At 31.4% G+C, this 17,313-nt stretch overlaps 1 protein-coding gene and 1 long non-coding RNA gene across 2 annotated transcripts; both read left to right on the top strand.

Moving 5' to 3' along the window:
- The first annotated feature begins 8,613 nt into the window (after positions 1-8,613).
- Positions 8,614-11,769, top strand: LOC102668249 (uncharacterized). The gene is made up of 4 exons (XM_006592811.4): positions 8,614-8,751; positions 9,599-10,581; positions 10,675-11,404; positions 11,488-11,769. The coding sequence occupies exons 2-3, from the start codon at positions 9,610-9,612 to the stop codon at positions 11,362-11,364; spliced, it is 1,662 nt and encodes a 553-aa protein (XP_006592874.1). The 5' UTR covers positions 8,614-8,751; positions 9,599-9,609; the 3' UTR covers positions 11,365-11,404; positions 11,488-11,769.
- A 404-nt stretch (positions 11,770-12,173) lies between these two features.
- On the top strand, positions 12,174-13,131 carry LOC106795436 (uncharacterized). Its single transcript, XR_001383975.3, has 2 exons — positions 12,174-12,341; positions 12,524-13,131. It is a non-coding gene; the product is annotated as an uncharacterized lncRNA (long non-coding RNA).
- The last annotated feature ends 4,182 nt before the right edge of the window (positions 13,132-17,313 follow it).

The following is a 17,313-nucleotide window of genomic DNA, read 5'->3' on the forward strand; positions in this document are numbered from 1 at the left end:
CTCTCTAGCCTCCTCGCTTAAATCCTATTTTCATTCCTTTATTGCTTATTCAACAATCATGCATTCACATAAATATGACTATGTTTGATTGTAATAAAAGAAAGTATGAGCAAGAAAACGAATAAAAATATCAGAGTGAGAAATTAAGTTATTTGGTAGAGATACTAGAGAAGTGAAATGAAAAAGAAAAAAAGCCATATGATAAGTAATAAAATAAAATATATAAATAAAGTATTTGTGAAATTTCAATTGTACCCATGTGTTTTTTTTACTTTAATATTTTTCCTAAAACAATTTTGATTTTTTTGAAACAAATTGTATCATTTTTTATTACATTTTATTAATATTATATTTATATATATATATATATATATATATATATATATATATATATATATATATATGAAAGAGTTTTCTTAAAACTGCTTACCAAAATCGAATATCCATACACTAGTTCAATTTTGGAAAGCTTTATATTTTTTTTCTCATATTCAGATATGGTTGGGGTACATATTTGATTCTCTCTTTGCAGTTAATATGTTTGAAAATGGCTGGTGCATATTTGATTTTGAAAGAGAGATAAGCTCTCTCTCTTTGATCATTTCCCACAAGAGGGTAATTTTTGTAAATGTAATAATTGTACTCTTTTTTTCACAAATTGGCTCAAGTTTTGTGAAGAAACTTGATTCGGTAGATCTCATATATTTTGTACAAAATTCACTATTAATTTATACTCAAACCAATGCTGAAAAGGTAAACTTTCTTTACTTTTCATCAAAAGTCATAGTTTTTTTATTTTTCTTTTATTGTAAACAAACACAATCTTAACAAGTCTCTCTTTTCAATTATATTTTTTCTTTGTAAAATTCAAATTATAGATCTTATTTAAAAGATCTAAAATCATTTCACTCGAACAAATAAAGATTAGTTATTAATAAAGACTCCTTCATAAAATTGAATAATATATTTTTAAGAATATCTAATTAGAAAATATACACTAATAATAATTTTAACTATATAAATTTAAATTTAAATTGACATATTGGATATTAATTATTTTATATGCATCACGCTAAAATAAAAAATAGTAAAATACTTCCTTCAAACTATTCAAAGAGGTGTTTATTTTCAATTTACATAAAAAAACATATTCCTGCCCTAAAAAAAAAAATAGTTTCTCTTGGTGTGTATATGTTTTTTTTGTCTACAAAAATGAATAATTTAGCAAACGCTTCCAAAGACTTGGAGTACGCATGAGAATAGTCTTTTGGTACAACTAGTAGGTAAAATCTTGGTGGACCCCTAAGGTCAATGGACTCCAACCAATTCAAACCTTGATCAAGCTGCCACACACACGTGGGGAACTAATATATGAACAAGTTATTGGTTGTCATATCTGACTTTTTTTTATTAATCAATGACTTAAAGATAGTTAAGTAAATAAATATTTTCTATTAAAAAAATGATAAAATCGTATCAAACTATCAATAATATTTTGTAAATTACATAATTAATATCTTAAGATTATTGATAGTTTGTTTTGTCACATATTTTCTTGATTTTTTTTTTATCTCTCTCGTCGACTATTTACCTCTTATTTTTCTGTCTTTATGATATTATTAAACAATCCCTAAGATTTTAGAAACCTTAATTTATAATTCAAGCTATATAGTTTATTATTGAGTTAATTATATTGACCCCCTTGAAATTTCAAGTAACTACACTTGATACCTCTCTTTTTTATTTCTACGATAAATTTCCTAATTTTTTACATTGCATTTCACTTGACACCCTTGAACGTTAAAGACGTCAACAACATCAAATAGGTCATGTGATCTGCGCTGGTTCTTTAAGAAATTTTTATTGGACAAAAATATCCTTATCTTTTTCCTTTAAACTTTTGCATCTAATAACTTTAGAAAAAAAGGGACGCACGAACACATGCAGAAGGCAACACACAAGTTCTTAAAGAGGACTTCACTTGTGAACAAAATTATTTTAGTTTTTAATTCAAATCAATTTACATAATGAATATTATAAGCATGGTTGTGTGCATATAATTGTGTTCTCTTTCTCCCTGTTTTTTGGTTTTTTGCATTTTGAGTTATTGGTGGAGGTGGATGTTGGGTTTGGTGTTGGATTTGCATTTGTTGCCCTAAATTTGGGATTGAAGAAATATTATTTCTTTTTGTTGTTACTTTTAGGATGTTTGTTTAAATGTCTCAATCAAGGGATGATTCTTCTTCAAGTGTAAGATGTAGAGGATGAGTATGAAAAAATGAAGATGACAAAGCTTCTTGTGTAATTTGTGAATCAATGAATCATTTAATTGTTAATGAATCAATGAGACATTTTTTAACTGAATAAAATTAGGCCTTAAACGAAACTGACCTCTTTATTGATAGTTATTCTAATTTTTAAGCTTCTTGTTGAAAATGAATAAAATTTAGAAAAAATGAAGATGACAAGCTTCTTGTATAATTTAGTTAAAATTTGGCCTTAAACGAGTACCACCCATATGGTAGTTTCACCCGATAACACCCATACTCCATACAAACAATTTCAATATCTCAAAATGAAAAAAAAAATTATCATTAAAAATTGTGTCACTTGAATTCATGGGTAGCACTACATTTGTTGGTATTAGAGATTCACAAAGATAAGTGAGAAAAAAAACATCCAAGATTCCTTGCACTCAATTTCAATCACCCCAACTGCTATGAGGAACATTCCCTTATTAGCATCTAAAGCAACAACAGACAAAAGAGTCCTCCCCATATGGGCCTTTCAAATGGCACTCATCTATTCCAAGACAAGGCCTACATCCCCTAACAAACCCTCTCTTTTGAGCATCAAGGCAAAGAAAAAGGCTTTTAAATTGAGGGTTCATATTAGATTTAGGTACCAATTCCACATTCATCTTAACAATGCTTCTTTTATTTTCATTCTCTACTGCAATAGTCCGTGGTGGCAAGTCATTGTAAGAGACAACATGTACACCCTTTGTGGTTTATTGGACCTTTCTCTTAGCTTGATCAAGTTGCATGTTACTGCTTGGTTCAACACTTGGTTCAACACTGTATTTTTCAAGAAGAGTTTGCTTCATTATAGGATAGTTTATGTGCATCATTGTTCCTTATTGTTCTGATGCAAGTATGAACAATATAATATGTCTTGATTTGGAAGGTTACCTTGTCCGGAGTAAGGGATGCATGGATTCTCCAGGTGCAACCTTAAGCATTACACTCACAAGTAACCATCATTCTTTCATTTTTAACTCTATACAATTGAAATCCTTCATAGATAGCATAGTCCTTCAGGATTTCCTGAAATGATCTACATTAAAAAATAATTGATCTTTAGCAAGCTTGATCTTTTCATTTGGCTTCTTCTCAAATGGTTGGCCCTTAATCCCCCTCTTCACATAAATTTCTTCAATATCATCATTTGAATGGTCATTTCCAATGACAACTATTGTTTCCTCAAAGTAACTAATGTCTTCACTTTCATAATCTTCATTGTCTTCTCCATCATTATCCACTAGCTCATATTCACTCCTAGACGAACCATTATCAAAACCAGTAAGCATAGTCTCCTCTTCACTAACATAAACTTCATCAACACATGAACTAGGATTGAGAATGTTAGATTCTTCATGCATACCAGGAACATTATCCATAATGGTTGCAGGCACACTAACATGATTAGCAAGAGACACAATTGCAAAATTTAACATGTGGTCACACAAGCAAACAAAATAAACTTAGTTGTGCTCCTTAATGACAACAAATTATAAAATATTGCAATGGCCCCCGTCATAAGCTAACAATAGAACGAACAAAACCCTTAAAAAAAACTCAACAAACCTTTTAGGAAATTGGAGATATGTGAAGTGCGACTTGCCAACACCCTTCAAATCGAACCCAACAACCTTCGTTCTTTTCGTTGGTACCTTCTTCTTAGTCGCGAATAATCAAACACAAAACATTTGCATCGCCAACCTTCACACATCCAAAGTCCTATGAAAGTGATTCCCTAAACCAAGTTACTTTTTTTCACCATCGATGTAAACCTAACGTAATTCAAATTGTAAATTGTAACAGGTTTCTCAAACCCTCCAAAAGTGCTCGTTTAATGATATGAGCAATCTCGTAAATAGTAATTTTCTAACTTTTTTTTTTTTTTTAAGGACAACAAACGGAACCCTAATGTTGTTAGACACAACGGGGTCAAAATAATGTTGTAAAAAAGAGGAGTATCATGTGTAATTACTTGAAACCTTAGGGGGTCAATGTAATTCACTCTTTATTATTTATAAACAATGCTAAATGAATTAGGTGCCTTAAAATTTTTAAGACAAATAACATATTTTCATTTTTTTTATTTTTATTTTTCCCAAGTATCTTCTTTTGAAAACAATCCTATTGTAAGATATTTTTCATTTATTATGCTTTAAGATTTTATATAAATCATGTAGTGTATAATCGTTCGTATCAGTAGAATTTATTTAATTTAGAAAAGTTATGTATCTGTATTATATTAATTACCGATTATTCATTTGACATTAAGTGAATTACAATAATAGATTTCTATAATATATAAAACTACAAGAACTATGCAATTTTGCTATGAAATTTAGCTACAAAATGTTTCCATAGCGTTATAGCGACCGATGGATTACGACCTCTTATCAACTGAAATTCTATAACTAACTAATCTCTAGTTAGGAACATTACAAAAAAAAAAAAACTCTAGTTAGGAAATAATATTCCATGGGACCGTGGCTACAAAAATATCTTTTCACAAATATATTTGCGTAGTTAACTAAAATTTATCTTCTATAATCGCAAGTAAATTAAAAAAAAGGTATTCTTGAGTTTTTATATATTTAGATAATTAAAAATGATTTTGACGTTAATTAAATTGCTTAGTCTTGACGGAGATCAAGAATGGCCTATGTATGAAAATGAAGAAATTATTTTTATAAGGCAAACCGAATAGCCATTATATATGAAAATGAAGAAATTTGTGCGGAATATGCTTTTGCTTCCTTTCTTCCATCACAATAGCATAAATTAGCTATTAGCTATAGAATATGCTCACATTTGTTGAGGCTTTTCGTAGCCATCAAGCTGTTAGTTATATGACAATGCATCACAACTATGGGAGTTTGACTCTTTCAAAAACAAAATTATGAAATTCACAGTTAATTATGGTGATTTGTTTTTTTTAACATTTTTCTATGTTGGTACTCATTATTCTAATTTTTTTCGACAAATAATTCACCGAAAAAATGTTATTTTTTAAATTGAATTATAAGCTAAAAGGGCAACAACTTCTTCCTGTTTTAGGAGTATCATTAACGAAAACTATATTATTATTTCCGATGCTGTCTTATTAGTTTTTTTTTAAAAAATATTTTAGGAGTAGGCTCCAATCTTGTATTCGGATAGACTTGCCCGTCAATTTTTTTCTTTTCCAAAAGCCCATTATTATGCTCTTTTAATTGAAATTTTGCTTAAATGGAATTTTTGCTTTTTAGCTTTACCGATGTTCAGTTGTAACTTTTGTAAGGGAATAAATTCCAAAGCAACTATGAGGAAAATAACATTTTTCTTCAGTGATATATACTATTAACTTTTGATTTTCCCTTTTCAAATTTGAATATGTAGATTTTGACTTATGACTTCTATTCATATGAAGGTTCATAGCAGCACTTTAGTGTGTAATAATTGCACTCCTAAGCATAGGTGCCAAAGGAAATTGGTTTGTTGTGCTCATGCTTTAGCCAACAAACTGCCGCAGATAATAAGTATATCCTTTTGTGGGGTGTGGTTGTCAAAGCCATTTTACACATGGAAAGTTCGATGTGAATAAAGTTCCTCTACACTTCTTTGTGGTAAAGTTGAAACAACACATACTCAAAACTAGGCAGGCAGCGTTGGTCCAAATACAGTGTTTGCTCTGGGAATAGCTAAACAAAGTAGAGTTTAATCACATTCTAGCTCGGTCATAGTTTTTGTTTCGCTTTTGTTATGGGCCTGTCTACTCCAAATGGAGGCCCAAAACACCACCACAAAGGAATTGTATAGAGTTAATTACATTGATCACTCAAGTTTCAACTTATTACACCTCTCATTTCTCTATTTGTCACTAATGTTTTAAATTACAATTACAACCATGATTACAACACTTTCATTATTGATATTGTGAAAAACTAGAAATAAACGTTATTAATGAAGTAAAGGATTGAACCACAAGAGGATTGAATTGTGACTTGAAAAAAAATTTGCATTCTAAAAGCTTAGCAGCTTTTTGAGCTTACTGTCAATTATGAGTTATGCTTGACACTTGGAAAATAATTCGAAGAAAAGATGGGATGTTTAGAAAGTTATGTTTCTGAACTCATTAGGCAATTAGCAATTCCAAAAAGAATGCATGAATTATGCTATATAATAGAAGAAGTCTTGTGCCGAGCCTATTTTTCTATGTTAAATGAACTTGTCTATGGAGGCTCTCCCGCTAAGGTCGAAAAAGAGATGTTTAAATAAATAAAGTCTACTTAAGGTAAAATAAGGCGTAAGCTCGAATTATGGTCTCACTAGAAACCTAATCACTAAACTTTTGGTTAAATTAGTTTTTATTTCTAATTTATTATTTAGGTTTAATTTGTTGTTTTAATTTTTAAAATTGATTTTATTCTGTTCTTTATTTTCTTTTAATTTCATTCTCTAATTTTCTAAATCAATTTTTTTAATAATATATATATTTTTGGCAGTTGAAAATAATTTAATAATGATTTTGAATCGTCACAAAATATAATTTGTTATCATTTAAACTGAAAGACTAAATTAAATTACTTAAAAAATTAGAAGAAAAAATTGAATTTACAAAATAAATCAATCAGGAGACTTAAAAAATAATTTAACTTAATTTTTTCAATCGTTGAAAATGTATGATGATGATCACTTTCTACTCACATTTGGAACTGTCACGTGTATCATTTCAAGTGAGGAAACGTGCTCTATATATTTGCTGACACATGTAGAAAATTATGAAATCCAACTGTATGATTATGCTCTAGCACATGCATGATGTACTATATTCTAATTATTCACTCGTGTGTTGTTTTCAAATGAAATTAATTTTGTAGAATTCAGCCTTGTTTTTCTTATATATTGTAGCTTAAGTAATTATAACTATATTCTTAGTATGTAAGGAATCTACCGTTCAGACTTCAGAGTCTGCAAATGTTCGGACAATAATATTTGCAGAGGCATATATAACTCAATAATTCATAATGTAAATATGCGTATTTTAGTTTTTAAAACAACATGACAACAATAGTTATATAATAAAATTTTAAAATTCTTTGAAGATAATTATAATGAGAATATATATTTTTGTCTGTTTTTCTTAATGAGTAATGAGTAATTTTGAAAAGAAAAAAAAGTGTACTAGAATGAAAAACTTCTTTCACATATTCTTTTATAGACTAGTATAGATTAGTTTTTCTTTTATGCTACTGTTTTTTATTACCTTTCTTACTACATGTAACATGACCTTGAAATCACCTGTTCCAAATTAATATTTTGAAATTGGACATATTATAAAAATATATATTTGAATCAACCTCCATTTTCTTTATGGCATATTCAAATAATAATGATTTTTTGGTGCGTGGACAATTTCAAATCATAATAAGCATTGCTTAATGTCTTGTACATTGGAGTATAAATAGATTTTTTTCTCTCTCTCTTTTGTATTGTGTAGATAAACAAAGATTACATATACACTTTTAAATTATTAGTTAGTTTAATTAATGAGATTATAGATATAATATGATAAAATAATCCTATTTTTAGCATATGTTATTTGCTTTGTGCGCCGGTTTCTTCTCATTATCAATCGCATAACAAAAAACTTATCCCGCGGATTTGGATTTAGTATATTCCTAATTTCTAATAGCAAGAAAATAAACACAAGACCAAAATGAATAAACAAAATAGAAGGAAGAACAAGAAAATGGAAGTTATGCAAATGTAATGGACAAGATCATTCCCTAACAATTTCTGATTTATTGAGACTTCAATTCCAATAGTGTCATTACTTATTTGACACGTTTTATTTCTTTTTATCTCTCATATTATGCCATCACATCATTCATTAAGATTTTTCTTTATCTTCTTCTATTTGTGTAACTCTCACCAAGGTGTCTAGCAAACATTATTCTTCCCTCAATAACCGAGCACGTAAGGCAGGGTTGGTGTTTCTGTCATTTTCAACTCTTTTCACATTCATAGTTATCATTTTATGTGTACTGATTCGTACCATAATCATGGTTATCACGCTGCCTTGGCTTCACAGTCGCATGATCCCATACAAGTGTCCGCTAATTAAATATTTGCTTGAAAGTCTCAAGGAACATGAAAATGATCATAATGTGTGCACGTACTTAGTTACATTTTATCTTCTTTTTTTTTTAAAAAAAGGAATTCTATGCTATCATAAACAGAGAGAAGAGAAGGATTTTCACCTCAGCAACAAAGCAATAAACACAAGCGTACAAAATAGTTTATTCTAAAAAACAATTCCTTTCTTTCTTTGTCTTCTTTATGTGATGGTCTAGTGCAAGACACGAAATTGCTTCTGCTTCTATATTCTCTCTGCTGGCTGCTTTGCAGGTCTTATTCACTAGCTTTCCAACGGAAGAAAGTGAGTTGATTCCTGGGGTCGAGTCATTTTTCCAAGGTTCTTTTCCTAAACTCTTTCTTTCTGTGTTCTTGTGCGTGTGTGTGTTGGAGTTTCTTCGTTTGGTACATGGCGATGAGAGGTAGAGTGAATGTGAATGTTGTTTAGAAAATAAAAGTATGTTTCTTTATTATTCTAATGCCACCATCAAAACTTTCTTGGTCCATGTTCTTGAATGAAGTGACTACTTTTGATGAATGATGGCCTTGGCTTTAACTGATAAAACTGAAATTTTCCATTTCTTTGATGGTCTGGTTTGATTATGACTGCTATTTTGACCGCAACATCAAGATTTTTGTGTTCACTGTGACCGCAATTGCAGTTGCATTTGTTAGCAATTTCTTGCAATATTAAGGATTGTCACAATGGCTACTGGGATTGCAATTTAAAACCTTGACTAGGGTGCTGCAGATTAAAAATCTTCAAATTATTTTAGCACTTTTCACTGGGACAATTATTTTTTTTTTATTTTTTACTTATGTTCATCCCTACTCTAGATTGATTATCTTTATCTTAGCAAAGACTGGTAAATGTTTTTCTTTTAAATGCATAATGTAGTTATATCATATTGATCAATTTTCATTTTCAAACGCTGACTATCCATTAAGCGGTTTATTCCAATTTTTAACTCCACCTATTGCAATATTCTTGTATCATCAATTGTCAACCAGGAATACCGACCTATATGTATTGTAGGTTATTTTGTGTTCAGTGGTTCTATTCTCTACTTTTGATACAAAATTTGCCCTGAGGACATTCTTTCACTGTAATAATGTGAGTGTATTTTTTTTGAACATGTTGCTCAAAATGGCGTGTTTGAGTGCAATTTGATTTTGGTGTTTTACAGAAGCTAATTCCATGATGCTCAAAGATCTAATGGAAGAAAAGCAGTTAAATTTGAATCAGCCACTTTTATCAGTGAGGAGGTTCTCATCAACATTGGCCTCTGAAACAGACCACAAAAGCAAAAGTCAGAACTCATTAGCCAGACTTCCACTTCCTCCTGCTTACAAATCAGAGTTAAATTCAGTTCCAGAGAGGAATGCTGGAAATGTTCCTTTTGTATGGGAGAAGGCACCAGGAAGACCAAAAGATGAAAGCAAATTACAGACACAAGATTTTGAGAAGCCTCCCTTCACTTCAAACTTTCCACCTGGGAGGGTATCAAAAACTAAGCAACAATCACTTGCTGAGATGAGAACTGGAAGCACACTTTCCAACTCTCAAAGTGTTGCATCCTTGGACAAAAAAGCAACAAAAAATTCAAAAGGGGAAACTAGGGAGAAGGAAAGTTCTGGGTCAGATGATGGAGATGAGGCCTATGAAGATGCTCGTGACTCACTTTCTAGGACTGAATCATTCTTCATGAGCTGTAGTGTGAGTGGCTTGAGTGGATGGGATGAACAAGAGGTCCAACCATTTGGAAGTTTCTCAAGTGATCACCAACAAGGTCGCAATTTCATGATTGATAGGTTCTTGCTTGCAGCAAAGGCAATGACATCAGAAACTCCTCAATATGCTTCCAAGAAAGCACATATTGGACAAGAACAACAAAAGCAGAAAAAGAAAGAAGTGAATACAGAAAGTCCATGTCCCATTAACCAGCATAGGCCAAAAGCTTTGCCACATTACACTCAAGATATTGATGGGGAAGAAAGTGATGATTGCAGTGAATATGAAAACTACACAACTACAACTTGTGGCCTATTTCCTCGGTTCTGCCTTTTGAATCCAATGCCTGGATTAAGAATGGTGGATAGGGTTCCAAGAAATGCAGCTCATGGAATGCAAGCTAAATCAGCTGCTTCTCACATTGGATCTTCAAAAGAGGTATTAATTTGTCTCTATCTTCTTTTCTTTCTTTTTTAGTCATTATTTCACTTCAGGTGTTGTTATCTTTATTTCACCTTTCTTATTCTGCAGCAAGGTAGAACTCCTTATGGGAAAAAGTTAAGGGATTCCCAGTCTGGATTTACAGAAGAAAAAGAGATTTTGGATATTCTTGTAAAATCTAAGCATGGCATTGACCCATATCAAAGAGGTTGCACTCAACATGATTCAAGTTATGAAAGCCATGTACATGAGAAAACTCTATATGTTGATTCTGTACACAAGGTTAAGTCTCAAACCAATAACATAGGGGGTGATTTTGAGACTTCAATAAGAGATAGTGGCATTTATAACAATTCTTCAATAGATTCAAGTCCTAAAGTGATTAAATCTAAGAAGATAAATTCAGAAAGTCAAGTATATGGCAGGGACAAAAATTCTGATATCCTAACTCAGAATTCAGAACTTGATTTGAAGAGACAACTAGCTGCCAAATGGGTTGATGAAGAATGCACTTTGGCTAGCTCAAAGGTGAGATATAATGGGAAGATTGACTTAGAAAGCCAATGTCTTACAAAGTTAGGCCATCAAGAAATATCTGGTGCAAGCTGTTTTGGACTTCCTCTTGCCCTTCCTGCACTAAAAGCTCCATCAGAGTCTTGGCTTAAGCGCACTTTACCTACCATTTGCAAAAGAAACATGACTTCACAGTCCAACCTTACTGCAAACACTAAAACTCCCAAGACAACACCATTGCATCCTAAGTGGGAAACAAATTGTTAAATCTTCTAATGCATATCATGGACATCTGCAGCTCCCTGAGGTAATTTGATAACTCTTTGTGCATGTTTTTGTGTAACTACTGATGTAGGAAATAAAAGCATAAAGTCCTCTTCAATTTTTCAGGATCTACAAACACCTCCCATTTCAGAAGCTTGAGCTTTATGGAGAGAAGGGCCTTTGATAATTGACATGTATACAACAATTTTGATGTAATTTTTGCATCAGTATTATGTGTTTCTATCCTTCTGCATGGCTGGTTCCCTTGTGCTTCTATATGGCAGAGCTGTATATAACTGGCACTGTAAATCACTATTGCCTTTTGCATCTTGTGAATATAAATATGTCGTTTCAATAAAAAGTTGCATCTGTAATTTGCATCAATTTTTAATGCAATCTGTTCCTGTATTATTTGTCCAAAATATCTGTTTCCTCCAATTTTGAAAACGCAGCAGAGAATGATTTTGTAATTGTGAGTCTCCTAGCCCAGCTCCCCAATTCTCTGCAACTGGAGTAAAATTTAGTGCGTAAAATTGAATTCATTAAGAATTGTGCAAAATTAATTATACTCATAGTTAAAGCAACTGAATTGGTACATATTTGGTTTGATTTTCAAATTTACGTTTAGGCCAAAATGAAAATATAAAATAAATACAATTTGCCTAGAGAGTTAGACGACACCACACTAACAATGGCATTTGACCCTGCAGGGATTTTTTTTTTATTTTTTCATATTAATTGATAAAATTTATTCTCGTATTTTTTTAAAAATTCAAAACATTCATCTTATTAAATACTTCCTAAAGTGCTTCCATAAAGTTTTGGTAGGTGAACACGTGATTTGTCATAATTTGGTGGATATCCTTTCGCGACACTTGCATCATTTAAGCACCGCTTGGAAAACAAAGAAAAATTTAACTAATTGGACACGTTACAAAAAATGTTCTGTTCTCAACCACAAAATGTTAGGATCTGAATCGGTGAGTCCCAACTTTATAGCCTGCCATGATTATTTATTCATACAAAAGAATACTCCTTTACCAACTTTGGATGATAAATCCAACCTAGCTTTTACTAATTTTTTATGCACCTTTTTTATTTTATTAATTTTCTATATAAACTCTAGAAGATTTTGACCAAGTTTGTGGCATCTAACTTTTAGATCATCAAGGGGTCATGATCGGATATATAAAGATGCCAAGTGTTTTCTGAAAGAGAAACTCCCATTAAATTAATTAGTGAAAGATGGGCAGAGAATTCCTTGCTATGTTTCATGGTGGCTACGGAGATGAAGTAATTATGCATAAATCTGGGGTTTTATTTTTGCTGGGAATGATTTTTCTGTCTCTTTCGGTTATATCAATGATCATATTTGCTTGTGGGGCTGACAATTCCCACGAGTATCGACGAAAAAGAAATCGTGGTCTAACTGGACTTGGTGGTGATGATGGTGGGGGTGGTTCTAATGACGGTGGCGGTGGCGGTGGTGGTGGCTGATTAGATCATCCGCTTGTGAAGGAAATGATGCGACATGAGTATATGGAACTCACACTTAATTCATGTAAACAAATAGACCAACATAGCATTTGTATGTATGAGTGTTCAAATTGTATATACTACTGAATCTATTCAGTTGAGTTCCTATAATTCTCTGAGATGATCAAAGTTCTGATTGTTGCATGCTTCTTCAACATTCAAGATAGTGTTATTAATTGCATAGTGTAATTTTTCATTTTTATTAGATGCACCGGGTTTTCTGTGGGTGTTAAATTTTAATATTTTGTTTTCTTGTTTTTTTGTAATTTTTATTAATTTATTTGTTGCTATTGCACTTAATTTAAGCAGATAAGAGGAAAATGCTGCCATGGTTGTGATCAAATCGGTATGAATGTAATATGCTATATCAATGTTTAAATGTATATCTTGAGAATCAAGAATAAATATTTCATTCATTAGAAATTGATTTGACCGGTTTGATTTAGAGGAAATTTAATCTTCTCTAATTATGTAGATCCTGACCGAGGGAATATGTTTTTGTTCTATATGTCATCCATTCTGGTGATATGTTTTTGCATTCCGATGACCATTTTCCATTTTTTGACATCGGTGTGCCTTTTACCGATCTACACAGATTTGGTCTGCATGTCACCATCAGAGGCTTCACGCGCCACTTTCCTTACATGCCAAACAGCAAAGTGTGGATCTTCCTCCGACGTGTGGAGCTGCATGGCAACACCTTTTTGGCCACACTTTCACCGGTGTTGTTGCTCCTCCATTCTGGCGCCACCCCTGAAGTTTGGCTTCATGCATTTTGCATTTGTTTGACAGTGCCCTTTTTTTTATGTTGTCCTCTTTCCAATGATTATTCCACTTTTCTAGTAGGTCCGGCCACATTTTTTGCCTCTGTCCCTAACCGAGGTCTTATTTGGCTTCCATTGTCCTATCTTTCTCGTACATGCACTAGACTTGTCTTTAGCATAGATGAGCCTAGATGCATTGGCCCCATCTATGCCATAGATGCACTTACCCTTGTCTTTCTCCCATATGCATTGGCCTCGGTTATGCTCTAGATGCACTAGTCTTGATTATGTCCCAGATGCATTGTCTTTGTCCTAGAAGATGACTTATTTTTCAAGTTTTAAATAACTTGGGCCTTCATTATTGTTGGTTTGAAGCCTCCAATGTCGGTTTTCAAAAAGTCGGAACTTCTTTTGCTTGCCATGAATTTTCTTAGCTTAATGGGTAATCTAGCTCTCCCTGGCAATGCTATATTTCTAGTAATATTCCCTAACTTTATCAAGAATCTTGAGTTGTCTTCAATTTTTTTTTTTTTAGTGGAGCTCATTTTTTATGTTTTTGTTGAGGTGTCTTATAAGGAGATGCATTGTTCCATTGAAGGGATTCTAGGGCACGTTTCTGAAGAAAAAAAATTCACTTTGGGAGTTCTTCCTTTTCCATTCTCTTTATTTTCTTTGTCCCATCTTCTTGTTTTGAGTCTCTTATGATAATGAAAAATTAAGTTATCCATTATTGAAAGTTTGGATACCAAAAAATTGTGATATAATTTACTATTTATTTAATGTCATTTCAGTATTATTGTTTTATTTCTATGTTTATTATTTTGTTTATTATTTGATCATCCGTTTACATAGGATTTTAATCATTGGGAAATATTTTTACTCTAAGAAATTGAAGGAACTTCTAAGTAATCCATGTCTAGAGATGAAATGATGTTAGTTAACCTTATTTATGCATCTTTATTCTTAAAGTTATTTATTTAACTTTTTAAGGGATTAGGAGTGAAATTAAGGAAATTAAGCTTTTCCCATGACAAATCACGGTTAGAATAGTTTAATTGATGAAGCTAATAGTTGAAATAGCTTTAAATGGTGAAAAATTCTCAACATTGTGTCAAGAGTACTTTTGGTAAGCCAAACACTCAACACTCCTATAAAATCTGCATCAAGTGTCATTTTTCACCCAAAGTGTTTATTTTTCTTATATCTTGGATCTTGCTCTATTTTTATGTCTTTTATTATAGTAAAATTTTATATTTTTGTGATATTCTTTTGAAATATATTCGTTTTTAGTCATTCCGTTACTTAAAATTCGATATGTACAAACTCTAAGAACAATCAAAGTTCATGTGGACTCAACATTCGATCTTACCATTTATTATTACTTTGATAAATTGATACATTTGCTAAGCAGTTAACAACATCTCTCTAGTCTTTCTTGTCAAGAGTTTAATAAAACAATGCTTTCATATAACATGATTAAAATCAAGGTATATGTACAAAAATATGCTATAACTAACGGGAGTTTGTATAACAATAATGCCAAGCAATGCCCGAAAGCATTATTTTGTTGAGAGAAATTATAAATGACTAGTTGTGTGTTTAGTTTAGTGGTAGAAAATTATGTAAACACAAAATTATAGTAAAATTATCACAAAAATAATTAATTATTGTTTTAAAAGTTCATGTTTATTAAATTATCAAACATGCATTACTTCATTTTTGGTCTAATTGAATAAAGTGGGATGAGATGAACCGAGATATGAAGTAAAGGTGGGAAGATAAAATGATAAATATGACCTAGAAAAAGAAAAAAGAGCTTGGATCAACTACAAATTATCTCCCCGAAGAACTTATCTAGCTTGGATCAACTATTGGGATTTTCTTCATGCACCAGCCATTTTTTTTACACCCCGTAATGAGAGGGAAATTTCAAAAACACCCTTTCGCAAGGCTCATACAAATTGCAAATCTGTATGGGTCCATACGAATTCATAACCCGTATGGGTCTGAATTCATATAAGTATTTGTGCATTGTTTGGTGAACGTATATCGTGAAAAATTTATTCTTTTTTTTCATAAGCAAATTAATGGAGTTTTCATTTAAAAATTGAAATTTTACGCAGTTTAAAATAGTGATATCGTAACGACTAGGCGGATCATTACATTATAAACATATGGATTGTGAATCCAAACCCATATGGGTTGTGAATCCGTATGGAATTTGCAATTTGTATGAGCCTTGCAGAAGAGTGTTTTTGAAATTTCTCTCTCATTGTTGGGTGTAGAAGAAAAATGGTTAGTGCAAGAAGAAAATCCTAATAGTTGATCCAAGCTAAAGAAGTTCTTTGGGGGATAATTTAATTTCTAATTGATCCAAACTCTTTTTTCTTTTTCTAGGTCATATATATATATATATATATATATATATATATATATATATATATATATATATATATATATATATATATATCAACTCAGTACACTTCAGTCACATGCAAAAAATAAATTAGTTTATACATATAATTAAATCTGTGATTTACATCCTTAATTCAAAAGAACTATATATAAAACTAGCTACGAAAGAGTTTATTAACAAAACACAACTATCTCTCAAAATAATTCTAACATCATCACGTTAGTTTGGCAGCTCTAACAAAAGAACCTCACTCTATGTAATCTACTGTTGTCCATCTGTTCTCACGAACAAAGGTTCACGATCATTATCGGTACCAATCACATGGTACACAAATTGTAAGGCTAAGTTTGAGACAAAAGAAACCAACAATTATCATATAACAAAATTAGCAAGAGAAACAGAAACAAGTATCATGCTCACTCACAACTATCAATCAATACAACATACACTTAATAAATATTCATCAACTTTTTCACAATTGCAATCAACCATGCTCAATTTGATGCATGCATCTGACCTCAACTCTCAAATGCAATGTGGTATCATTCGTCAAGAAATAGCCTAAGCGTGTCCGCCTGACACTCTTACTTAAGAAAACTAGGCAGCAAGTGTCGATGTCACTTTGTCGTGCATAAACAACTTCCCCCCTCCCCCCATGGCGATCAGCTTGAGTCTCAAGGGAGTTTCAAATCGAGTGACATATCCCCAAGTACAAGTATTACCCTAATGAAAAATTACAAGTATTGATTGACAAAGTTTATATTATTTTCATATAATATGAAGTATGAAACATGAACATCATCAATCCATTGGCCATGAATAATTAAAGATTTTAAGTCATCTCCCTCGAGAGATGTTTAAAACTCTTTAACCATTCTATTTTTTCCCATTAGGGATATCCATCATGATCATTGCACCCTTATGTACATACACAACTTAATATAATAATATTTACACAAATATTATAAAAAATTATAACTAAATTTATTTAAAAAATATTAAAAATATATTTTTATTTTTTTAAAAATGATTAAATTATACATATTGACAATTTGTATATTTATTGGTAGAAATAATTTTAGAATATTTAAAAAATGTTGAATGTAAAAAAAAAAAGATTGATGCAAAAAGAAAACGTCTCAAGGGTAACAAAAGGAATAAAGCCCCCCAACCCAAAAAAAATGAATAAAAAAAATCTGAAATTGGATCTAGAGGATGCTAATTGCTAATCCTCGC

This window comes from Glycine max, chromosome 12, assembly GCF_000004515.6.
Source record: "Glycine max cultivar Williams 82 chromosome 12, Glycine_max_v4.0, whole genome shotgun sequence".
Lineage (NCBI taxonomy): Eukaryota > Viridiplantae > Streptophyta > Magnoliopsida > Fabales > Fabaceae > Glycine > Glycine max.